The 26,610-nt window shown below is 37.7% G+C and overlaps 2 protein-coding genes across 2 annotated transcripts; one reads left to right on the top strand and one right to left on the bottom strand.

Moving 5' to 3' along the window:
• Positions 1–276: 276 nt before the first annotated feature.
• On the bottom strand, positions 277–18,714 carry LOC143736984 (uncharacterized). The gene is made up of 7 exons (XM_077227844.1): positions 17,514–18,714; positions 13,998–14,058; positions 9,753–12,550; positions 8,419–8,736; positions 2,002–2,042; positions 1,759–1,817; positions 277–1,659 (listed from the first exon to the last, which is right to left on the bottom strand). The coding sequence occupies exons 3-7, from the start codon at positions 12,447–12,449 to the stop codon at positions 1,313–1,315; spliced, it is 3,462 nt and encodes a 1,153-aa protein (XP_077083959.1). The 5' UTR covers positions 12,450–12,550; positions 13,998–14,058; positions 17,514–18,714; the 3' UTR covers positions 277–1,312.
• zfta (zinc finger translocation associated) lies at positions 18,224–25,860 on the top strand. The gene is made up of 5 exons (XM_077227847.1): positions 18,224–18,665; positions 19,771–20,262; positions 21,829–22,176; positions 22,741–23,184; positions 24,712–25,860. Exons 1-5 carry the CDS (start codon positions 18,539–18,541, stop codon positions 25,194–25,196), a joined length of 1,896 nt encoding a protein of 631 aa, XP_077083962.1. The 5' UTR covers positions 18,224–18,538; the 3' UTR covers positions 25,197–25,860.
• Positions 25,861–26,610: the final 750 nt, after the last annotated feature.

A 26,610-nucleotide genomic window follows, 5' to 3' on the forward strand; every position in this document is an offset into this window, starting at 1 on the left:
GTCCTTGGCTTAGATTGTAAAGACTAACAAACTGTTTTTTAAACTATATATGTCCTTTGATGCTTCTAATTCTTGTTTTTTTCAAACCTGTTTTTTATGTGTATAGATATTTGTCCAACATAAATTACATTTGATTGTACATTTATAAACTGTCATGAGGAAGAACAATCAATACACTATTCAGACAGAAATTCTTAAGATTAAAAAAAGAACATAATGGAAAGCCAAAAAAGGGTAAATGAATGAGGAATAAAATGAAGATATCAAAATAATATGTACATTATCCAGTGCAACAATTTATTACAAAAAGAAAACAACATTTTTGAAAATTGTTTAATCTGTACAGATACTGAAAACATGGTCAAAATGCAATGCTTAAGATACATATATTCCAGTTGTTTGTGCATGTGAGAATGTTTTTACATATCTTATTTTGTAAACTCATTTACACATCCTGCACGGTTCTGAATATTACCAGAATTAAAAAAGTACATTTAAAGGACAAGTTCGGTATTTTACACTTAAAGCCCTGTTTTAAGATCGTTTCTGATGAAATAGAACGGTTAAGATTGAAATTTGGACAAATGCTGCTGTTCTGAGAATTTTCGGTTTCTGTGTTAGCAGTGTTTTCTGTGTTGGAAAGCAATTTTTGCAGCGATTTGTGCGAGCATATCAGTGAACACCCCAGACCACTCGGTGAGTTTCACATCTTTGTAAACTAAAGTTTAATGCGTTTTATGAATGATTGTTCCAGTGCACCTATGAAACCATTGTCGAGGTGGGGGGGTGCTACCACAGAAACCGAAAATTCTCGGGACAGCAGCATGTGTCCAAATTTCAATCTTAACCGTTCTATTTCATCAGAAACAATCTTAAAACAGGGCTTTAGGTGTAAAATACCGAACTTGTCCTATCATGAGGCTCAGTAGCACATTAGCAAGAAAAGGGTAGAATCAACATTTCAATATCCTCCTATAACTAAAAAAGATATTAATCTACTACATATGACTATAACAAAACTGATAGTACTTACAATTCTTAAGAAAACAATCTTTACACACATTTGTGTAAGGAAGATCAATAAGGCAGGAGAAAAATATTTAAAGTTAGGTCTCAGTTGATCAAATGATAAATATAGTATATATTTAGTGTACAATTAGTATGCGTTTAACAAAAGTAATACCCATAATAATAAATAAATCAGCCATTCCGTGGCTCATCTCAGGTTCGTAAATGCAGAAGAATAAAATAATGCGTTTCATCTCGACTGTCATCAGTCAGTTCACAGAAAAATTGATCATAAAATGATTTATTACTTATTTTCTAAGCCAGTCTGAATGTAGTTCTCCCTGTTACCTGTAGGAGCTCTGCGTCGCTGTTGAAGCTGGTGTGTGATGAAGTGCTCGCGTACGGCCACCTGTTTATCCCAGGCATCCAGAATGCCTTGACGTTCAAGCTCTCCCAATGATAGTGTATTAGGATGCACCTCCTCAATGTGAGTCTTCGCCCCGTCCACACTGAGGGAGTACTGCTGCTCTCCACAAACCATACACACCAACGACGGGTTGACAGGATCAGAGTCCATGAGGTAGACGTTCCTCCAGACGGCCTGTGATAAAGGTCCTTCCATTGCATGATTTGGTGCAATGCTTGACTCCTCTTAAATGTGGTAAAAGAAATAGTAATAGTAGTTACCAGATAATCATTTAAACTGTTTGGCAAACTAATGGTGTGTATTAGAAAATTAATTTAAAAAACCTTGGAGTGCAGTTTGACATGGCTCAGGTAAGTAGCCTTGTTGGTCTTCTGATGTTATGCTGTTTGAGAAGAAACCAACATTATTATTTTTGATAAGTTAAATGCAGTCTTGGTGAGCATAAGAGACTTCTTACAAAACCAACATATATATCATCTTACTGACCTCAAACTTTTAAACCATAGTGTATAAAAGTGAAAAAGAGACAACTTATTAAAAACAAATAATGTTTTCCTACTACTCACCTCTGAACAACTGCTGATCCGAAACTGGCGGTGTTCTGACCCTAGGAAGATAAAAAGAAAAAGGTAAGGATAATAAAAATTATGTGACTTAATTTTCAAACATCAACTGTAGTCAGTGAATGACAACAACTAATCTTGAACATGCTCCTTGGAAGTTTAATGTGTAAATGCATGATGAAGTAGTTGAACAACACATTCCAGGGCCCAGTTTTATGATGGGGCCCCTCTCTGACTGCAACAGTGGAGAAAGGCTTGCTACATTTTGACTGGATCTTGGTGGACAAACAAATGTCCAACGCCATTAGATTAGGATGCTGGGACAACTGTCAGATACCTCTTAAGGGGCAGGAAGAAGCCCTGGAAGGACAGAACTTGTCATTGGTTCACATTCAGTTTCTGCCCTTCACACATCTTGAGACTGATCACTTATGGCGCTTTTCCACTGCATGGTACGGTATGGTTGTGTACAGCACGCTTTGGTGCTTTTCCACTGCATGGTATGGTACGGTACGGCTAGGCTCGGCTCACTTGTGGGTCGCTTTTCCACTGCATGGTACCGTACGGTACGGTTCGGTACAGCACGCTTTGGCGCTTTTCCACTGCATGGTACAGTACGGCTCGGCTCGGCACGGCTCACTTGTGCCGCTTTTCCACTGCATGGTACGGTACGGTACGGCTTGCTTCGGCTCGCTTTAAATGTTACCACCTTTGTTGAGGTTCCAATCGTACCGTACCGATGCTAAAATGTTACGTGGAAGCACTGTAGATCACTGATTTGTCAGACAGACAGAATCGTCACTACCAGTGTCATTGTATTTGCGAGACATCAAACCCGCTGGATTTAAATAGCCAGTAACAGCCAGCGCTGTAGCGCCTGTCTTAAAACTACTTGCTTGACTTGCTTGAAGAAAAAAAACTTCCAAAAAAGAAATGGCAGAATCGTGGACGAGAAGCGCAGACGTTCCTCTTGTTGGTTGCCGAGGAGCGGATAAACTATAACGATCAGTCATAATCCCACCCACTTTGAAGCGGTACTAACTGCAGTGGAAAAGCAACCGAGCTAAAGCGAACCAAGCCGTGCCGCGCCGAGCCGAGTCGTACCACGCAGTGGAAAAGCGGAGTGAGCCGAACCGTGCCACGCTGAGCCGAACCGTACTGAGCCGTACCATCCAGTGAAAACCGCCATTAGTGCAATAGAAAGTCCATAGGACATTATGGATGCAGCAGTGGTGGCTGAAACAAAAGAATCCACCCAAATCCATTCATAACCATGTATGGAAACTGATGCAACATCCATTTCATACTTATCCAGAGAAATGTGTATTCTCAGTAACAGCTATTTGGAGTACAACAACATCTTACACAAACTCAGCTGTTAATGTACAAATGAATGCATGCATTACAGTTACATCTTTTTCCATCATGTTTGGATTCCATGTGTTCAGAACATTGCCAAAGGTATTCTGGTGATGGTTTGGACAATGAGAAATGCATTTGTAAAATTTTTAAGACACTTTTCTAACTGTGTGCTTTAGATAATACAAATGAGTTCTACAGGAGAATGAAGGGTGGACCACACTGTGTGTCTCTCCTCTGATGCCAGCAGCCAATCATAGCACTGGAATGGAGAAGCGCCCAATTGTAATCTCCTCCTCATCAGAAAGGGATAACTGTACCCTTTCAACATATACACTCCTTGTTCTGAGTCTCCGGTCTGTCCAGAGAACCTCTAACAGATAAAACCTCGTTCTGAGTCTGTGGCCTGTAAAGGTGAGACATTAACAGACACACCGCTCTTGTCCAGAGAGACAGTAACAGACACACCAATATCTGAGTCTCTCTTCAGCCCATGAGGGAAGAGACATTAACAGATTAACAGCATTCTGAGTCTCCGGCCTGTGAAGGAAGAGACAACAACAAGAGACAATCTCTCTCCTAGCCTCATTCGATCTCAAACAGCTCATCACCACAGGTAGGAGGCAACCAACTGGACCTGGTGTACACACGCAACTGCATCACAGACAACATTTTAGTGAAACCTCTCCATTTTTCAGATCATTTCCTCATTACTTTCAATCTACAACTCACTATCCACACTCCACCAACTCCCCTACCAGTTACTTTCAGAAGAAACCTGCGCTCACTTTCTCCCTCCCGTCTTTCCTCTGCTGTGTCATCTTCTCTTCCCTCACCCTAACAATTCTCATCTCTAGATGTGAATACCGCAACGGATACTTTATGCTCCACTTTAACTTCTTCTTTAGACACTATCTGCCCTCTCTCTTCCAGGCCAGCACGCGCTACTCCCTCTAACCCCTGGTTATCTGAGGTTCTTCGTGAACATCGCACCAAACTCAGGGCAATTGAGAGGAAATGGCGCAAATCAAAAGATACATCTGACCTGAGTATGTACCAATCTCTGCTCTCTTCCTTTTCTGCTGATGTTCACACCGTAAAATCTTCAAATTTCCACAACAAAATTAACACCGCCTCTAACACACGAACACTCTTCAAGACATTCAACTCTCTCCTCTGTCCACCTCCACCACCACCCACCTCCTCGCTAACTGCTGATGATTTTGCTAACTTCTTCACTAACAAAACAACAACCATTAGCAGCCAGTTCTCTGCTCCACACACACAGGAACCTAATCCAACCTCTCCCACAGCCAATAACCTTCTCTCCTCCTTCTCTCCACTAACCGAGGATGAAGTATCTAAACTTCTCCTATCCAGTCATCCTACCACCTGCCCTCTAGACCCCATCCCCTCAAACCTTTACAAACCATCTCTCCCACACTTCTACCAGCAATCACACACATCATCAACTCATCCCTCCATACTGGCATTTTTCCTACAGCATTTAAGCAGGCTCGGGTATCCCCACTGCTTAAAAAAACAACATTAATCACATCACTTCTAGAGAATTACAGACCTGTCTCTCTCCTACCATTCAATGCAAAAACACTTGAACGAGTTGCTTTCAACCAAGTATCATCTTTCCTGTCTCTGAACAACCAGCTGGATGTCAACCAATCTGGCTTCAAGAAAGGGCATTCGACCGAGACCGCATTACTTTCAGTCACAGAAGCCATGCGGATCGCTAAAGCTGCTTCCAAATCATCAGTTCTCATTCTCCTAGACCTGTCTGCTGCCTTCGACACTGTGAATCATCAGATCCTTCTGTCCACCCTCTCATCACTGGGCATCACTGGAACTTCCCTTCACTGGTTTGAGTCCTATCTCACAGGTAGGTCATTCAGGGTCGCATGGAGAGGCGAGGTATCCAAAGCACATCGACTGACCACAGGGGTTCCCCAGGGTTCAGTCCTTGGACCCCTCCTCTTCTCCATTTACACCACATCACTGGGACCCATCATACAGGCACATGGTTTCTCTTTCCATTGCTATGCTGATTATACCCAGCTCTACCTCTCATTTCAACCAGACGATCCCACAGTAGCTGCTCAAATCTCAAGCTGTCTGGCGGACATGTCGGCATGGATGAAGGAACATTACCTGCGGCTCAATCTGGCTAAGACTGTCTCTTCCGTCTCTACAACACGACTTTCCTATCCAGCTAGATTCTTCCTCAATCACCCCTTCAAGGTCGTACAGAAATCTTGGAGTAATCTTTGATGACCAGCTAACCTTCACAGACCACATTTCAAAGACAGCTCGATCATGCAGGTTTGCAATGCACAAAATCAGGAAGATCAGGCCTTTCCTAACTGAACATGCAACACAACTTCTCGTCCAGGCCCTGGTTATTTCTAGGCTTGATTACTGCAATACTCTTCTAGCTGGTCTTCCATCATGTGCAACTAAACCCTTACAAATGATCCAGAATGCTGCTGCTCGTCTTGTCTTCAACGAGTATTGTATTCTGAAAAATTCTTGGGTTGTTTTTGCCTCTCCATGATGACTCGCTGGTTTAATCCTCAAATGTAAGTCGCTTTGGATAAAAGCGTCTGCTAAATGACTAAATGTAAATGTAACAACAAATGCTCTGAGTCTACTGCTTGTGAGGCAGCAACAGATAAGACCATGTTCTGAGTCTCAGAATGTGTTTGTTAATGTCTCTTTTCTCACAGACTGAGTCTTTGTACAGCAAGACAACAACAACTACAGCTCATCTCGAGTCTCCATGCCAGAGAGACAAAAGCGGATTGACCAAATTCTAAGTCTCTGTCCCATAGAGGCAGAAAACACATTTGCAACAGAGTTAAGCTCAGACAAATAAACCTTCACTCCAAGGCACCTTCTTTTGCATGTTCCAGATTGTTAAGGACCTTCTGCACCTACTTCAGGGCTTTTGGCCTTTCCCCACTGCATTGTTGCCCAGAACAACCAGTGGAAGACGACCAGTCCTCAGTCGACCACGTGGAACGTAAAATATCACTTAACCAAACCTCTTTCCACAGACCTTGGCATTGTTGTACATTATCAGGATATGGTTTTCTAATTTACATAAGACATTATATAGCTGATTCTAGTTCATAAATAATCTTTACTGTTAAGGTAACATTCCTGGCTGGTACCCAACAATAACAGAAGGAAAAAGTCATCTGACACTCATGCACACCTTAGGTGATGTGTAACCAAAACACAAAACATATTTGGTGCCATTTAACTGGTGCCTTGTGTAAGGTTAAGTTAAACTGCTACATAGACTAGAAGTCTAGTTATTTCTGCCACAGCGTTAAAGACACTTTTTTTAGCCTACAGTAATTGTTCAATTTAACCCTTAAATTGCTCCTCTGGGATACAAACATTTGAGGAACTGGGGGAAGGAACTTGGTCCTCAGAAAAAAAAAATGTTAAAAGGGCCTCATTCACTACAAATATTCAGTTCAAGTTACTTGGTCGAAAAACTTTGGTATCTCACCATCTTTATCTCAAGTAAAAGTAATCTAAAGCATACAATACTGAGGTACATGTTCATAACTTTTGCATGGTAATGTATGCAGATATGTATTTTGAAGAAAAACAGGACCATGTATTTTATTTTACTCCTAATCAATGGCAAAACTCATCACCAACATGTTGTCCTGAAAATTCTTCCTATGTTTTAGCCAGAGCACATATATGCCTGGAGGCACTGGGGCCCCACACATGCCCTCTGTACACGCCCCCAAGTCCAAACATGCCTTCAAAATGTTTCTGTGATATTCTGGTGCTGAGGTATGGCTGGGGCCCCACATGGGGCCCCGTGAACATTGCTCACATTCAAAAAAGTCTACCCCCATGTGTCAGTGAAATCCTGGTGCTGAGATATAGCCTGGGCTCCAAGGGGACATAAAGCATGCAGTGTTATTATTAGTGGGTTTTGGTACTGTGATGTTTGGATGTCAGTGTAAACTCACCCTCAAGTAATTTTAAACCTGTATCACTTTCTTTCTTTGGACCACAAAAGACCGTTTGAAAAATGTGGGTGAGTGGGGTCCAATGTTGACTTGCATTGTACTGGCAAAAACAGTTGAAACATATCTTTTTTGTGTTTAGTAGAAGAAAGGAAATCATAGAGGTTTGAAACAACATGAGTAAATGATCCATTTACATGCGTGAGCCCATGATAGTGAAGAGCAGATCATTTTGTACAGCGCTGTTGTGCAAACCACAAATTGGGTCAACAGATCTGTCACAAAAGTAAACAAACGCATGATCAGTGGGATGCGTGCGTGGGTATCGCAGTCCCACTCAAACTCACAGCGGTACTGCACTTTAGTCTTTTTTTTTTTTTGTGCTTTTAGAATAATCTATGAATAAAAGGGGATGTTACTGCTGATTTGAAATTGTGTTTTTATCTGGGTCCCTTCCTCTATCTGCAATTAGACTACCGTTCAAAGGTTGGGAAACAATAGGATTTTTATTGTTCTTGAAAGAAGTCTCTTATAATCCACATTTATTTGATCAAAAATAGAGTAAAAACAGTAATATTATGAACTATTTTTATCATCTAAAATGACTGTTTTCTATTTTAATATATTTTAAAAAGTAATTTATTCCTGTGATCAAAGCTGACTCCAGTCTTCAGTGTCACATGATCCTTAAGAAATTATTATAATATTCCAATTTGCTCATTAAGAAACATTTCTTATAATTATTAATGTTGAAAAGAGTTGTGCTACTTAATATTTTTGTGGAAACAATAATATAAATATATATATATATATATATATATATATATTAGGATTCTTTGATGAATAGAACAAAAAAAAACAGCCTTCATTTTATATACAAATCTTTGGTAACATTATTAATGTTTTTACTGTGACATTTTGATCCATTGAATGCATCCTTGCTGCATAGAAGTATTAATTTCTTTAAAAACAAATCTTAATGACCGCAATCTTTTGAATGGTACTGTATATAAATAAGATCAAATATATCTATAAGATTTTTAAAAATAATTACCGGTGCCTGATGTTGTGGAGGGAGTTTTGCCTTCCGAAGCTTTCTTACATTTGCTGCCTTTCTTGCTCTCTGCTCCTGTTTCTTGATCCTCCATTGCATGCGTCTTCTACGTATAACCTCCTGTGGATCATTTTGTAGATTTGGCGTAACCACAATCTGGCTTCTGTGAGTTCTTGATTTATCTGTAGGCTGTGTCTTTGGACCTGCAGATTTGGTGCAACTTCTTCTTGTCTTCTGAATGGGGATCTGTCTGCATGTGGAAGTGTCCTGGGACATGGCTAGGAGTAGAGTTGTGCTGGGTGTTTTTTTCTGGGGAGTCTGTGAAAGGAGTGTAGTTTCATTTCAGAAATTATTCTAATGAGTCAGTTCTTGTTAGTGAATCAAACACATACAGCTTTCTTCTAAATACTTACACTTGGTATTAAGATGCATTTTGATCGATAGGATCACAAGTAGACAACGCGAAATACAGGTGCAAATGGGGTCTAAAAAGTTGTGAGCTTGTCCACTTTCGAAAACGCATTTTGGCCTCCATTAGCTTATGTGGTCGAATGTTTTTAAACAGTCACAAAAGACCATCTACTCTCCGTTTACTGACCTAATGCATAAACATTATGGGAAGCACGCTAGCCAGACGGGATTTAAACTTTGTCGGCTGGAGACCCAAGTTTAGTTGGAAGACGAAAAACGTACCGAGCACAATGTTTTCTCACCATTCTTGATTTCTAACACTCATTCACATCGTTCGGCTGGTCTTGCGGCTGTCAGAGCAGAAACGAAAGCTGATCCCCTTTGTAGGTTTTTCCTTTCATATATAAACTGTGCAAGCTTATTTTGTCCATTAGATCGAAAGATCTGAAGAAGAAAAAATGCCCATAGACCCTCCCAAAGAAATCAGGACACAAGTGGTTGAAAGTGGACCAAAGAGACCGATTAAAACACCCGGTGTAAACGGGAATGTGTCTCCCATGTCTACTTGTGATCCGATTGACAAAACGCATCTTCATACCAGGGATAAGGGCCTCAGATTTAAATCAGGTAGTTTAGATTTAAATCAACTTACTAGTTGTTCATATGACAAGATATAGTTAATGATATACTGTATTATGCAGTTTGTCAGTGGTATTAAGACACATGTGTAAGCATTACTGAAATAATTGTTTTGAATTAAGTTTATTATTAAAATTATCTCAAATATTTGTCCCTCATGTTTATTCCTTAAAATAATTAAAACAATTGGTAAATGTAACCATTATGGAACTGGGGTGGGGGAAAAAAAAACTCACTTGACCCAGACCTGACATCAAAGCTAAGCAAACATCAATGCAACTCACCTGTGGAGCCAGATTGCGAATAACTGTATTTTTGGCTGCATCTTCGTTGGCTTTTCTGGCTCGCTGTTGTCTCTTCATTAACCTCCAATACTCTCGCTTTCGTTGAAGCTCATCGCTCTCACCAAGCTTCTGATTTTGCAAGGCCTGTGAAGGGTAGGTCTGCTTGGGATCTGCTCCATCATCACTGAATGTCTGGGTGTTTCTGCACTGAGGTTGCACAGCCACTGGAGAAAGGGCATGACTTCCATCTGCAGCGCCTTGGCAGAAGTTATAAGATATTTGATGGCTAGTGTCCTCTAAGGATAATGCTTGAGGACTCATTTTAATATCTTTAAGGCTTGCATCCTCTGAGACGTCACATTCTAATAAGACGTTTTGTTGTAAAGAAATATTTGGCTTTGTATTTTCAGATGTAAGGTCATCTTCATTTAGCCAAAGAGTCTCATTTTCACACTTAATATGCATTTCAATGGCATTATTGTCTTCCGGTGTGCAAACTGATTCCTCCAGAAGCTTTTTCATGGAGGCCACAGCCTGAAGAGTGGTGACATGATGGTTCGCAGCTGCTGGAGGTTCAATGTGTGACTCTAAGGATGGACAGGGTGAAGGTTTGTCATCTTTGATACAGGGAGTAATTTCTGGGATGGAAAATATAGCATGTATTGGAGGATTGATGTGTTCTTTTATTGGGGTTAGGGCACTGGTTGAAGAGTCACAAACTGTTTTGGTAATGGATGAAGTAATACTGTCCCTTTTGTTTGACTTCTTGTTGTGCTCTCTCTGCTTTAACACCGAAACCTTCGACCTAAGCAGACCATTTCCTAGCCGAGCAGCCCGACTAGCCCTTTGCTCTCGTTTCTTTATCCTCCAGTACTCCCTCAAACGAGCGATCCTTTCTTCTTCTGTTTCGGACTGGATGGTGACTGTCATACTGCCCATAACCGCACCTCTGTCCAAGCTAGACTTTACCAGAGAGTTTTGATTAGCCTTGGAAACATTGCATGGAGCGGAAACTAGCTTTGTGACTGGATGAACATCTGAATATCGGGGCGAACTTACTTGAACCTGGAGTCTTACCTTTCCGATGCATTTCACATTGGAAAAGTTGTTACTTGCAGGTAGAGAAGACTCAGGTGTTGTCTTCGAATTGGAGACCGTCACTGTGCCATCTTCTTGGATAAAACCACCAATTGTGTTAGAGGAACTTACAAACGCACCTGCTCTGCTCACTTGAGCCCCACACGTCTGATTGAAACTGCTGTGGCAGTGTCTCCCACGATGCTTAAGTGCACCTTGTTCCTTAAATCGCGCTTTCACTGCTGTAGACAGCCTTGCTCTCTGCTCACGCTTTTTAATTCGCCAGTACTCCTTCTGTCTGGCGTGCCGATCCTCGGGAGACTCGACTTTGGAAGCGCCAAGGAAAGAGTTCCTTGTTTGCTTTTGACTACGTCTCTTTTGAGTATGTGCAAAAAGGGGCACTTTGGATTTGTTGAGCGCTTGGGTAGTACTCGAGGATGGTTGCAAAATACCAGAGCATGAAGCGGTATGGTTTTGTTTTGTGTCCTGAACATGTAGTTGCGTCCGAGAACCAACAAATTTGGCTCCAAATGACTGTTGATTGAGCCATTTGGGATTCACTGAGTTGAGGTTGATTCCTCTAAAGTCCTTACTGTTAGCTGGAGACGAAACATTCACAATACAGGAAGATTGTCCTTGTCCGAGACTCCTTTCTCTGTCCCGTGCCAGCTTTGCAACACGCTTTGCTCTCTGTTCTCGCTTTTTGATGCGCCAGTTCTCTCTACGCTTAGCAGCCATCTCTTCTTCAGTCATAGCCACTCTGGTGTTGTGCTTTGAAGCAAAGGCACATGTTCTTCTCTTAGAGATGTGACTTCTAACGAAACTCTGCTCTTTACGAACCTTACATTCTGCAGAGGTCAAGGGTCTGAGACAGTTCTGAGGCTTATTTTGGTTGTTGTGCACTGGTAAAACCATGGATACATGGCTTTGTGGAGATGTTGCTAATTGTTTGCCATTAAGGGATAACATGTCTGTTTTAGTTTGAGTACTAATGCTGTTTGGATGCAACTTGATGCATGTTGTAGGCCCTGAGTAGCCTATTGGACAGAGAGACTCTACTGTTTTAGCATCTGTGTTTGATGACCCTGTAACTGAGGACTTTATTTTTGTATTGCCCATTACACCCTTCAGGGAATTTGTGCTTGTTTCTGGGAATTTAGGCAAGACATGTTCGAGCTCAGTCTTTTTAAACCATTTATCTTTTTGGCATGGCACCATAGTAGCATTACACTCAGATTCTGATAGACCTGAGCTGGAAGAGTTTCTAGGAGCATCAGTATCTCCAAGTTCATGATTATGTAGAGTGGAATCATTGTCGACTTTGTGAATCTGCAAGGAGAGTCCATCACTAACAAAGGACATGCACAACCCCAGATTTTCATTTCTGATCTTTTTTTTGGCAGATGACTTTCTTGCCCTCTGCTCTCTTTTCTTGCTCCTCCAATACTCCCTTTTGCGGGCGAGAGTGACATCATCAAACTCTGCTGCTGGTCGGTAACGACGTTTAGAGAAAGTTTTGCATGACATGACTGTTGATTGGTTATCAACTGCTGGATTATGTCTTCTTAGGCAGGGCAAAACCTGCTCTAAACAGGATTTCTGTAGGGTCACATCTTTCATTTAAGCGAAGCGGTTTCTCAAGGTCTTTCAGTTTAGATTGATTTTGCATGCAGTGCTTGAGGCATACGGTCCATTTTTCAGAAAAACAAAGAGTAGGTGACCTGCAAGGAAAATTTTTTATGAATTAATCAATTTGAGGAGCATGATTTGATGAATGGGAGACAAATTTGTAAAACACATTATCTCAAAATGTTCACTAACTCAACTATAAGTTTGAGGCTACACTTCAGCAACAAAATAATAAAATGGAAACCAATTGGAATTAAAATTGACGAGGGCAATTATTTAGAATAGTAAAATAATTGAACACAATATTACTCCATATACGGTTAAAAAAACAATATGATTAAAAGCACTAGCTTTGATGTAACAGTCAAGCATAATGAAATACCTGAGGAATAAAACAGCACAACAATATAAAAAAACATTTAAAAAAAACTGATATCATAAGATATATGCAGTGCCGCTGTTAGACATGTTGGTGCCCTAAGCATAATTCCTTTATGATTAAACATTAAAGCAATGATTTGACAAGCCAACATTCAAATATTGTAATGATGAATTTTACTTTTGTAGTTCACATTAAAATTTAATGTGAAATATTCCAGATGATATAAGCAGATTAAGGGTTAAAAATAGTGGATGTAAAAGGGAGGATGGAGCCCAACAGTGCACGTCGTTGGTGGTTGTGACAAAATCCTTAATTGTTATATATGTGACCATGAAGAAACAATGGGTTCAGGGGTCCCTGTAGTCGTCCACAGGCATGAAACTCAGGTTGGGACCCTCCAGTACATTTAGTCATTTAGCAGATCCTTTCATCCAAAGTGATCTACAAATAAGGAACCTTGCCATCAATTTATCATATGAGAGATATACACATGGGGCATAATGCCAGGTTTCAAGTGAAACCTAAAGTAGTACATGTAGATACAACAAATAAGACTCGTATGTGGGGGGAATAGGAAGTCTGGGGCCCCGGGGGAATGTGCCCCACATGCTGTGTCTGCAATCCTCATACGAATATACAAGGAACATCAAGCACTCCCTTAAGTTGCAAGCATTGACATTAAAGCAATTAAATTTAGATCTATGCTTCAGAAAAAGGTAGGAAAAAATGTAAGAAACTTTATTCAATATTTTTTGTCACTTTTTTAGTCAAGAAATATCTGAAGAAAACTGGAATTTGGTCCACAACCATTACAGCATTAAATGGTCGATTTCTTTACCTCCATCTTTGTACTGTGTGCTTTTCAAGCCAATTTTGCGATATTGTATTTCAGCATTTTTTGTTACCGTCTCTTTATGAGGAATCATATTTTAGTACTGCTTGCAAGTTGCTTTTTATAAAAACAAATGCAAATATGAATAAATGTAAATATCAGTGTCACACATGGAGCTCAAGTAATTTACCAAAGTTTGTTTAGTGTTTATAGGTTGATAACATATTACAAGTATCTGCAAATGATTTGCAAAGTGCACTATTGCATTACATTTTGTGAAGCGGCAACTGACAAAACTACACCCAGTTTATTTCTGGAAGCTTACCTTTATACAGAGACTACTTATTCCTACCGGCTTCAGTTATTGCAGATGAGTCAGAAGATCACTTTATGAGAAAAAACAAACAAAAACATAGTACAGCAAGATTACAAACTTTAAACTTTCAAACTGTGATACACATGAGAAACAATGACATTGGACGCCAGTAAATTTGAGTCATTTTGAGTGCACAAACAACAAGTTAGAGATTTAAAGGTATTGTAGGTAGAAATCCCCAAAAATACTTTTTTCCAAATTTTTTCAAACTGTCTTTATATATCAATGCATAATTAAAATGTAAGTACTCTGGAAAATAAATTATAAAAATCGAGTGTCTGTAGTTCTCTCAGGACTGTAATAAACACAGCTCATTATTCCATTCGGGACGAAAGAAATGATTGGCTGGGGCGACTGTCACTCTCCCTCGCTACCATGGATACCACCTCTGCTGATACAGGAGGAGCCCAAATGCGCGCACCCGTTTGAAAAGGAACGGAAGCTAGTAATAACAAACAATTATGGCAGAGAAAGAACAGTCACAATTCTCAGTAACGTTACCTGCATATAGAGGCAGCGAAGTCAAACGAGTTAAAAAAAGGAAGACAGTATTTGAAAAGGCTATGAACAAAAAGTCTTTGGATAAATAAAGAAATCATAAGAGAGTCGGCGTGGCTTTCCAGCGTCGGCTACTACTGAGTGATCTCAAGGGGCTGAAAAGTGACTCCATGATGGCTTTATTTCTGCTGGACAGGTAATCTTGCTGTTTTCATTTTGATGGCATTTATTTTTTCATGAAGCATGTATCACTAGCACACCTAACTACCTAATATTAGCTACCTAACGTTACGTAGCATAACTAACGGTACTGGCTTAGCTATGACAGTGTAACTTTGGTGTCGACTAGTATAACGTTACTGTTAGTGAGCCAGGGTTGAGACGATAAATAAGCAATAGGCCTATCTGCAGTCGAAAGCTGTTTTATTTAATTTCGCCGAATCTAACTTTAGGTTAAAAAGTTTAGGGGATCTATTTTTATACCTAGCTTTACCCTCTGCCTAAACTGTGTTCCTATTTTCACCGTGAACTCCACCTACTCCGTTTTTTCACGTTTGGTTTGTTGTTATATGCTCTACATATGTTTACATATGTCTTTATGTTGTATCTGTATGTGCTATACAATATATGTTGTGTGTGTGTGTTATATTATCTTGGGTCTGCAATGCAGTTGTGAGAAGGTGTTTGAGTGTATGTAATTCAGTTTATCTGTAAACAATCTTATGTTATGAATCTTACAAATTCACCTTCATCACAGTGTAACTGATAGTAACGGCAAACGTGTATCAATGAAGCTATTTATAGCTTTGCCTTATATTGAGTTTGATTCCGTTACGAGCTAGTAAAATATTTTAAACTTTACAAGTATCGTTATGCGAGCTGGATAGTGAGTACTAACAGCCATGTTAATTGTTTATATTCATACTGATAAAGTTAGTTATTTTATTACTTGTGATTCTGACATGATGTCACTACATCTGGTAAAGCTGGTAAACACGTCCGACTCTTCCAGCTGAGTGAATGGCCGGGATCGCGTGTTCATTTGTTTTGGGGGCGTGGCTTTGGAAGGAGCCGAGTAGGGAGGGAGTGGGAGTTAATGGAATAATGAGCTGTGTTTATTGTAGTCCTAAGAGGACTACAGACACTCGATTTTTATAATTTCTTTTCCAGAGTACTTACATTTTAATTATGCATTGATATATAAAGACAGTTTAAACAAATTTTGACAAAAAGTATTTTTGTGGATTTCTACCTACAATACCTTTAAGAACTATGACGAAGAGGATTTTCATCAAATACTGAAATTTCAGTTTCCTCTTCTTAGATTCAAAAGTCTTCTGGACTACTGTTTTGGTGCATTTTTGGAGCTTGATAGCATTTACGTTCACTGTTTCGGAAAGACCGGCCTGCACTTTCTGCAAAAAAATTGGGGTTTTTTTGTATTCCAAGGAAAAGAGAAAATCTTACAAGTTTTGAACAACATGAGCATGAGTAAACGATGCCCAATTTTCATTTTTATTAAATTATTCATATAATACGATCAATTGAAAGAATACAAATAAGCTAATATTAATAAAATGTTAGGTAAAAGATTATTTAAAGGGTTAGTTCACCCAAAAATGAAAATTATGTAATTAATTACTCACCCTTATGTCATTCCAAATCCGCAAGACTTTCGTTCATCTTTGGAACACAAATGAAGATCTTTTAAATAGAATCTGAGCCAGTTCTATATTCTCCACTGACACTCTACCACTTTGATGCTTCAAAACTAATCCATATGAATTGAGAGGTTTAGTCCTAATTTTCTGAAGAGACACAATCAGTTTATTCACATACTAACATTAATCAGCGAACATAAAAAGAAACTCAACAGAACTTTCTTGATGCCCGAGAACAAACCTTACTGGTTCTTGCTGAAGCTCAAACCTGCTGCGTAACACGAGAATGAACCTCACTGGTTCTTGCAGAAGTTCAAACGTGCTGCGTAACACAAGAATAAACCTCATTGGTTTTTGCTGAAGCTCAAAACGTGCTGTGTAACATGAGAAGGAACCTCATTGGTTCTTGCAGAAGTTCAAACGTGCTGCGTAACACAAGAATGAACCTCATTGGTTCTTGCAGAAGCTCAAACTTGCTGAGTAACACGATAATAAACCTCATTGGTTCTTGATGAAGCTCAACAAGCTGCGTAACACGAGAATGAACCTCATTGGTTCTCGCACGTCAAGCGAACATGCTTGAGCTTACCAAAACTGATGTGACTTTATTAATGTTTATATGTGAATAGAAGCCTAAATTAAATCTGTTCAGCGTATAAATCGATCATGTCTCTAAAGAAAATGTGGACTAAACGGCTCAATTCATATGGATTAGTCTATGAACTATAATATGAAATGAAATATCAAAGTGGTAATTAATTGCTGTCAACAGAAGAACAGAAAACTCTCGGGTTTTATCAAAATAACTTAATTTGTGTACCGAAGATGAACGAAAGTCTTACAGGTTTGGAATGACTTGATTGTGAGTAATTAATGGCATCGTTTTAATTTTTGTGTTAACTATCCTCATTGGTCCTTTAACTAAACTCAAACAAAGCTCAAATAGGGGACAAAAATGTTGCTTTCACTTTAAATCTTGTCTCACAATCACATGCTGATGATTTCTGATGCGAGTCCCTTCCCAACTCTCGTTTTGATGTCACATACACATTGTATTTATTTGTTCAAAAAGGTAAATATTTTTTTTAAAAATCAACATAAAAGGCATCCTATAAACATCGGAGTGATTTTACTGAGCACGCTGTCTCTATTTCCAGTGTATGACAGAGACAACGTTGTCTTCCCTATCTGCCTATCTCACGAGCTGTTGTCTGCCTGTCTGCGCGTGGACTGTCGAGTCTTTATAGTAAAAGCACTCGGCGACAAGAAGACAACACCGAGTGCGTGAAGCATGCGTTTGCTTTACCTGGTTGTGACACATAACTTTCTTTAAGCTCGGTCTCAGGACACTGCAGTCTCTTCCCGTTGGACCTTTCTTTCAATCGGTGCCTTGACAACGCTGAAAGTACCAGGATGTAGGAGCTTTTACAGCGTGTGCGGATAGACTCTTAAAGCAGTAGCGCACCTCACTCCCAAAACACAATTACGTTCGCATTTACAGAAAAGAAAATATGTATGAGGTGCAGATGACGCAGCCTAATTTTTGATTTGCTAATATATATCCTATAAAAATTGCATTACTAAACAAAATAGCATTATATTACATATCTTTAAGGGTTTTCAGTTTAGGTATGAAAATGAAAGTTACATTTTTTCATGTATGAAAAAATAAGTCACGTAACATATAAATTACATTAAACTGTCATTTCATGTAGAATAACTGAATTTTCCAAATGTCTGTCTGTTAATAATGTACCAGGCATATTTAGAAAAGAAAATATTTGGTTTGTCTATTTTATTCCCCATTTTATGATTAATGAATTGATTAAATATTAGATTTTGAGTACAAAATGCATAACTTTGTTTACCATTTGGTGAAAAATACAATATTAAGATAAAACATAACAATTATTGGCCCCCGTGGTGCACCCGTTACCACATAATAACCGCTACTGTCTCTTTAAATTTACCCAGGAGCCCCTAAAGGAGCCCCAGGGGCCCCTAGCTCGGCTCTCCACCCTGAAGACAAGCAGAACATCTAAATACAATCAGGAGACCGCCTAAAGTCACCGACCATTTGACAGATCTTTCCTCCAACTTCGATCTAAACGCGACGTGTATCGTCACGCAAAGTTAAGTTTACTTAAAGCAAAAAGCAAGCAGCGGTGAGGCTCCAGTGCAGAGACAAACACTGCACACACTGTAATGGGCGAGTGCGTGTTTCAGATATTTAGTCAACCACCCGACGAATGCATCTACGAAGTCCTCCGGTTGTGACATTTCTACGTACAAAGAAGCTAATCCTGTACGTTAAAATAACACAACACAGGCATGGATGAAGCGGAGTCCAAAGAGTCGGTGCACAAAGCTGAGCAGACAGAATCTCGCTCATTAATAATAAAAGCTGAGGAAGAGGAGGCGACAGCGCAGCGGGGACACTTGGGGGATCTCTCAGCAGGTAAATGTTGTGTTAAGCATTGAAGTTTGACCATTAGATCGACAGCTCTATGTTTTGAAGCGTTAAAACCCGTGACGAACAATAGCATGCAGAGGCATGGCCCCTAATCTTTCGGGCTCCACTATAAACAAAGGCAAATAACCATGCTGCAAATGAGTATTTGATGCGCTGTCACCATCTAGCGGGAATATAGTTGTACTGCAGCCACGCCGCCACCCCCTTGTTGTGCTCAAAAAAGGCCTGCGGAGTGAGGAAATAACACATTTTCACTTTAATATTCATTTACAATTATTATAAAATGTATCTAAATTATTATTCGCTTTAATATTTGTCTTACATGAAAAGTAATTTGAATATTTTCAGCAACAAGATAATGGTAAAATTAAAATATGATTACTAATATTATTATTATGATTATTTGTAGTAATGATAACAACAACAACAACAACTACAGCTATCATAATAAATAAATTATAATAATTTTAATATATGCTGATCGATTATTTATAGGTGTATGCACAATATTGGCTTTAATATTCATCATGATGATATATGATATCATCATATTTTCCTATAAGTAGCGAATAATTTAGTTTCCGCCTATCAGCAATAATATTAAAATTAAAATACTAACACTACTACTACTAATAATAATTTAAATATGTGCTGACAGATTTATGCAAAATCTCTTATATATGCATTTTATATTCATCATGACAACATTTTTAATATTTGTATATTTTACAATAAAAATAACAAAAACAAAATAACTTGCATATTTGTCATTTTTTGTTGTTGTTGCTTCTCTTCAGTTGCAACATTTGAGAATGACTTTTAACCTATCAGCAACAGTCCTATTTATTTATTTATTTATTTATTTGTATTCAGCAAAACCATACAAACAGATAGCTACACTAAAGCAAATATATGACTATTTAAGTAATAATAAATACATATTTTTTTGTCCAATACAACATATGTAATGTTCTGAATATACGCGACAGATACATTTATTAATGTTTATTCATAAAATGCGGGCCGGTGAAAAGATATTTTCACTTTAATATTAATCTCGACGCTCTCTTCTTATGTTCTCCCCATGCAGGTCAAGAGGACGTGACCAATGGTCTCACATCTCATGATAGCCAGGAAGCTCCAGTCACCTCCGTTTGCTCCCCAGGCACCAGTTACTGGTGTGTCACTGAGAACACAGACACCCCTTTCCTTCTGTCTCCCATCCCAGGACCATCTACGCAGGAACCCCCTCCATTTAAGCTCGCGCCCGGCCGAGACCATCGGCGCTATTACCATGAGTACTGGCGCAGCGAGTACCTCATGGACTTCGACCCACAGAGACAAGGGATGATCTGCATGGTGTGTGGCAGTTCGCTGGCAACCCTGAAGTTAAGCACCATCAAGAGACACATCAAACAGAGGCATCCTTACTCCCTGCTGTGGACCGAGTCCGATAAGGATGTGATCCGGTCGGGATGGGAGAGTCATTTGAGTCGGGACGACGGCCAGGGGCCGTTATGCCCCGATCCAGATGTTCCTCCAGAGTCAGAGGAGATTTTGGATGTCGACAGGCACTCCACAGGTCTGTGCTAATATTTCTTTGTGCTTCTGTATGTTTTTGTAAAGCCTGAATAACATGGAACCTCAGAAAACTTAAGGTTAGACGAATCAATTATAATAAAATCAATAAATAATATAAAACAATAATTTATATATCAATAATAATATATAATATAAAATTTTGAATTTTGCTTAAAGAAAAATAGTTTTTTTAGAAACATTACAAATTTTTCCAATCTAATATTATTTCAATAATTTTATCATATTTATTATTATAAATTATATCATTATATTATATTATGTAATATTATATAATTATATAATTTTCCATATGTTTTTCATGACAATGCAGTGTTACTTCAGTATCATTTGAGATACTAATATTGTTTTTATTAATATTATAAATTAGTTTTTATTTTTATATTTTCTAGTTTCATTTTCATTTTATTTAAAATTAAATTAATTAATTTTGTTGTATATATGTTTTGGACATTTTTATGTCATATGTCTATAGACATGTCTATATAGTTTTTATGATTTTTTTTATTTCAATTTTAGCTTTAGTTATTTATTTTAGTACACCAAGTTAAACTAAATGAAAATGATAAATGTTGAAAATGAAACTAAATGAAAATGATAAACTGAACTAAAAATAAGTTTATATATTTTTTGTAATTTTTAAAATTCACAAAATACATTTTTTATTTTAGGTAACGAAAATGTTTTTTTAATGGTTTTATGGTCGCCTTTTATGTTTTTTTGTTAATTATAATAACTCAGATACAATGTAATTTTTATATTAAATATTAATTATAAATATTACAAACAATCATATAGAATTCTAGAAACAATATATATATATATACATTACATTAAATTACATATATTACGTGTGTGTGTGTGTGTGTGTGTATGTGTGTGTGTGTGTGTGTAATTTTATATTTTTCTAGAGTTTAGTTTATACATCATTGTAAAAAAGGATTTAAAACTAAAATGTTTAAACTGAAATGTGTTTGAATGTAATTAAATGTAACAATACAAAAACGTCAATCTGTAGCTAAAAATTCAACTTTTTTCTTAAACATTTCTTGTTTTATTTCATAACATTTAATGTAGATTCATTTATTTTATAATTAGTATTTTTTAATCTCTTTTTGAGATGTTTTCTTTTTTATTGTATTGATCTTTGAATGTGAGAAAGGCATTTTATAAATAAAAAATTTATTTTTTATTATTACTATTATTATTTGAACGTTATTTTACATAAGTTCCCCTGTGGTCAATAATTTTAACCCCTTAAAACTCATCTTTGATCAACAAAATGGCATATTTAAGCACAAGCTCTACACCCTTGCTTCATTTAGTATATGCAAGCAAATGAGCCCCGGCGACGATCACATGTTGATCTGATTGGTTACAAGGTCATTTGTGACTTCAGAAACATCAAAGCGCGTTTTTGAGTCTGTCTTTAGTTCACTGCAGTTTTAAAGAGAAAATACTCAGCAATGGTGTTGACTTATTGTTGAGCATATTAAAAACACCACAGACATAAAAGATTATCTTTAAACCATTCTTCGTGTCCCTCTAGGCAAGCCTGGTGGTGCTGTCTCTCCAGTTCCTCAGGCCCAGTCTGGGTTTAGCAGGGTTACACCGTCCCCTCCAGCCCGCCCTGTCCAGGAGCTCGCAGGACCCACAGCTCAGGTGATGGAGCGATACCTAAACGACTCGCTGCACGCCTGGTTCCGCCAGGAGTTCCTGATGGAGTACCAGGCGGAGGAGGGCCGTCTAGTGTGCATGGTTTGCAGCTGTCTGTTGCCTTCTCTGCACCTGGATCACATCAAGAGTCACATGCTGGATCTGCACCCCAACTCTCTGCTGTACACCGCTGAGGAAAAGCACTCAATCCTGCAGACCTGGGCCAAGATGCACGGCGAGGGTAAGAGACAAAACAAAACAGAGGAATTAAAAAGAGTTTGTACTAAATATACTAACTGAACACTATTGTAAATAATAGGTTAAAAATATCTCTAAAATGTTGTGGATTAATTGCATACACAAGGTGTTTAACTGTAAAATCCAATTAAACAGAGGACAAGATAAATGTGGTATTATTGATATTGAAGAAAAAAAATATATAGAGAATTTATAGATGAATGCATATATATAAATATGTTATCAAATTAAACAATTCGGGATAACAGGTTAATTAAATTAAAATCATGATATAATATGTAAAATTTTTTTTTAAATATTGAGTCTTCTGTAAATATACATAAATTGTGGTCAAATGTCCTATTGTCTTAGGCTAAATGTTTTTTTTACAGTCTTTAACAAAGATGCAATTGCTTTCAAATATCCTTTTTTTTTAAACCATGGTAAAAAGCAAAAGTTTGAGGATTTGGTCAGATATTCTACATGCTTCTGTGAAACCTTTTTAATTAAAAAACACAACTTAAATTGAATACATGTCTATTTGCATTTCTTTGCTTTTGTCATGCAGAATCGCACTCTTTACAACCTCAAATCAAATCAGAACCACTTACCAAAGAAATAAACGTAGATGGTTCAGCCTCCTTCTTCCGTCTGAATGTGGATCCCATTCAGGGAAACTTAGGGAGTTACACAAGAGAAGATGAGAATCCACCAGACACTGGCCAGAGATCACAGTCTCTACCTTATTATCCCCGAAAGAGAAGACTGAAATACGGCAGCCCCTGGCGTCTCCGCCTGGATTATTTGGTGGCGTACGGTCCTCCGGATAACCCGCTCTGCTACTGTATGGTTTGTTCTGAACACCTGCCGGTGCCGAGAGTCAGCAACTTCCGCAAGCACATCCAGGAGTGCCATCCGGAGACAAGCGGCCTCAGCCGGACTGAGAGAGATGCTGTGGTCAGCGCCTGGACGAAGGAGGAGAACATTGACACGGCCACACTGAAAGGGCATGGTAAGCGCAGACACATCAGATGTAGAGGAAAAATAGCCCAAAAACCAATTTAAATGCCATAGTGACCATTTCGTATTAAAAGAAATAAACAACAGAAGTTAGAACCACAGCATCAGTTTTGTCTTCTTCTCCCATAAATATCTGTAAAGTAAGATTACTTTACCTGAGAAGAAACATGGATTCTCTGAAAACTACAGGATATTTAGCTTTTGGATTAAATTTACTTCGTTTTATGGATGTAGATATATTCAAGATGTACTTTATCATAAAAATATGTTCATCAATGTCCTTTAAATTACATATTACATATCACATTATACTGTGTGTTATAGGTTAAAACCACATCTCTTTCCTAGTGCTTTCAGTTAGCCTTCGCTTAGCAAGCTAACAGCTTGATAACTAAAGATTTTTAGCCTCTCGGGCACATTTATCTAGTTTTAAGCATGTAAATATATATTTAATAAACTTAAACACGAAAATATGATCATTATTTCTTTTAAATGGCATACTACATTATATTTCAGAAGCTAAAAATAGTAATTTATCTTGTGCTTTCATTTAAACCTTTGCTTAGCAAGCTAACAGCTTGGAAACTAAACTGGTGTATCTTGTTTTAAGGATGTAAAGATATTCAAGATGTATGTTATATATATATATATATATATATATTAGGATATACAAGATATATTTTATACTAAAACTTTATATTCCAGTAGCTAATTTATCTTGTGCTTTCATTAGCCTTTGCTTATTAGCAAGCTAACAGCTTGTAAACTAAACTGTAGGCCTATCTTGTTTTAAGAATGTACAGATAGTCAAGATGTACTTGATCATGAAGATATGTTCACCAATGTCCTTTAAATTAATTATTACATATATCACATTATATGTCATAAGCTAAAAACAAATTAAATATCTCTTTCCTAGTGCTTTAAGTTAGCCTAAGCTAACAGCTTGAAAACTAAAGATTATTAAGCTTCTCAGGCAAATTTATCTTATTTTAAATGTAAATATATTTATATATAAATATACTTAATCTTGAAAATATGATCATTTAATGTATTTTAATTTAAATGACATAGGCTTCTACATTATATTCTAGAAGCTAAAAATAATAATTTATCTTGTGCTTTCATTTGCTTAAGCTAACAGCTTGTAAACTAAAGATTATTTATTTTCACAGGTAAATTCATCTCGTTTTACGGATGTAAAGATATTCATGATGTACTCTACTTAATAATAAAAAATAAAAAGTCCATTAAATTAGATATTGCTCTAAAAAAAAGACACACATTTCTTTTTCCTTGTGTTTCCAGTTAGCCTGTGCTTAGAAAGCTAACAGCTGACTAGCGTAGCGTAAACTGCTTAAGAAAAGTGTAAAATTGCTTATGGTTCTGTGTGTTACTGTTTATGAATGAACTAAGTGTTAGTTTTGCATTGTGAAAGGAAAATCCTGTCAAAAATCTAATATATTGTCTAAAATCAATAATGTTTCTCTTTTTTTCCCCCTTTCGTTTGGCACTGAAGACCCAAAAAGTGGCGCTGTCACTACAAACACAGCTGTTGACACGCAGGTGTCGCCTGTGAAAACCACAGAGCAAGGAGGTGAAACAGAAGACAATAATAGCACAAATATCACACCATCAACACAGACGACTGGGCGGCACAGGCACTACCCGGGGAAGGACCAGCGGCGCAATTACCAGGCCCGCTGGAAGATGGACTTCCTGATGGATTACGACTGCAGTAGGCATGGCTTGATCTGCATGGTGTGTGGCGCTACGCTCGCCACGTTAAAGGTCAGCACCATTAAGAGACACATCCTACAAGTGCACCCACACTCGCTGGACTACAGCCCGGAAGAGAGGCAGCTGGCCCTGCTTTGCTACAACCAGATCTCTGTGCACTTTCATTCGGAAGACTGTTTTTCGGGTTCCTACCACGGCCATAAAGAGAATGCTAATGGTAATTCTTATGTTAATGCCGAATGCACTTCGAGCCAGAGCACTTAATTGAAAGGAAAGTTGTAGGGATGAATTTTTGACATCCTGTTTTTTGTTTTCCTTCACTCAGGAAGTTTGCTGCGGGGTTAAACCAATTTTGTTTTTTGAAGGATGTGACATTGTTAGAGAATAATTGTCCCTTTGTCTCCAACAAAGTGAATTTGTTTGATACATTTAAAAAGAATATTTATGCTTGAATCACTTTCGAAAGTGAAACCAGTGTCATTTAAAAAGAATTTATGTAGTTCCCAATAGGTGATTTTACTGAATTTATATTTTCTTTTCTGTGGATAAGCACTCTTAAATGCATTTGTACATTCATTGCTTTTTTTGTTGACTGTGGCAAGACTGTTATTGATTTTGCGTGCTTGACATTTTGCATGACATCACACATTTCAGCAGACAATATTATTTTACTCACAGCACTTAAAAACGGTGTTAGGTTCAAGTTTTTGGGATTGTTACTTAGCAATCACAGTGGGAGAATAAAATCCATGATTTCAAGTACCATTTTGTCAATCACATTTTGCCATTTTGAAAGAAAAAGCATAAATATAATATATGATTTATAATGTTAATGTTATATAATATTGGTTCAGTTAACCAAATGTTAATGTTATATAATAACCAAAAAGTTATATTGAAATAAAAAATGTATGCAATTTCTGTTTAAGGAAAGTCTGGTTTCTTTTGAGTGAGATCCTTTTCTCAGGGAGCAGGATATATTCAACAGTAATTTTCTGTTACTGCATTTATGAATTACAGTCAGTTTGAATATTGAATTAATATTTTTAATTTAATTCAATTAGTGCAATTAAATTAAAAATGAGACTATGCTGAATGGACAGATAATGCATGCAGGTTCTCCTATCTCTAATCATTAACACTTCCTGGTTGCATTTTTTTAAAGATATACTGTCCAGCATGAAATTATTATTAACAAACACTTTTTTTTTGTGCTGATTTGTTACGCCTGACATAGTTGCACTGGACATTCACATGTTTATGACAAACAGTCATAAAGGTTCAATTCTCTCTTTAACTCTGTACAGAGTGAACTGAAACTCATGTGTCAGCATTTTTAAGGAGTCGACATCACATGAGGACAACCTCTTCTTTTAATGCCAAATTTCTTGACCAAATGCATTTTGGAAGCACCTTTTTTCTTTTGTATATCCCTCACATCTTTATATGGAGATTCCTGTAAAATGACACTCGGACACATTAAAATTACACGCAAGTTGTGGACACATAAAACACTCTAGATATTTGAATATTCCTTTTGAGTTTCTCGTGCCATTCACTGCAATAAATAATAAATGTCCATTCTATTGATTTGGAAAGCCCAGTTCTTCAAATGATTACTTAAAATAAACATTTCCATTCATTTAAATAATGTTGTTCCCTTAACATAAGAAAACAA

Source organism: Siphateles boraxobius, unplaced genomic scaffold (genome assembly GCF_051911475.1).
Source record: "Siphateles boraxobius isolate OS27281-9 unplaced genomic scaffold, OSU_SipBor_1 130, whole genome shotgun sequence".
Lineage (NCBI taxonomy): Eukaryota > Metazoa > Chordata > Actinopteri > Cypriniformes > Leuciscidae > Siphateles > Siphateles boraxobius.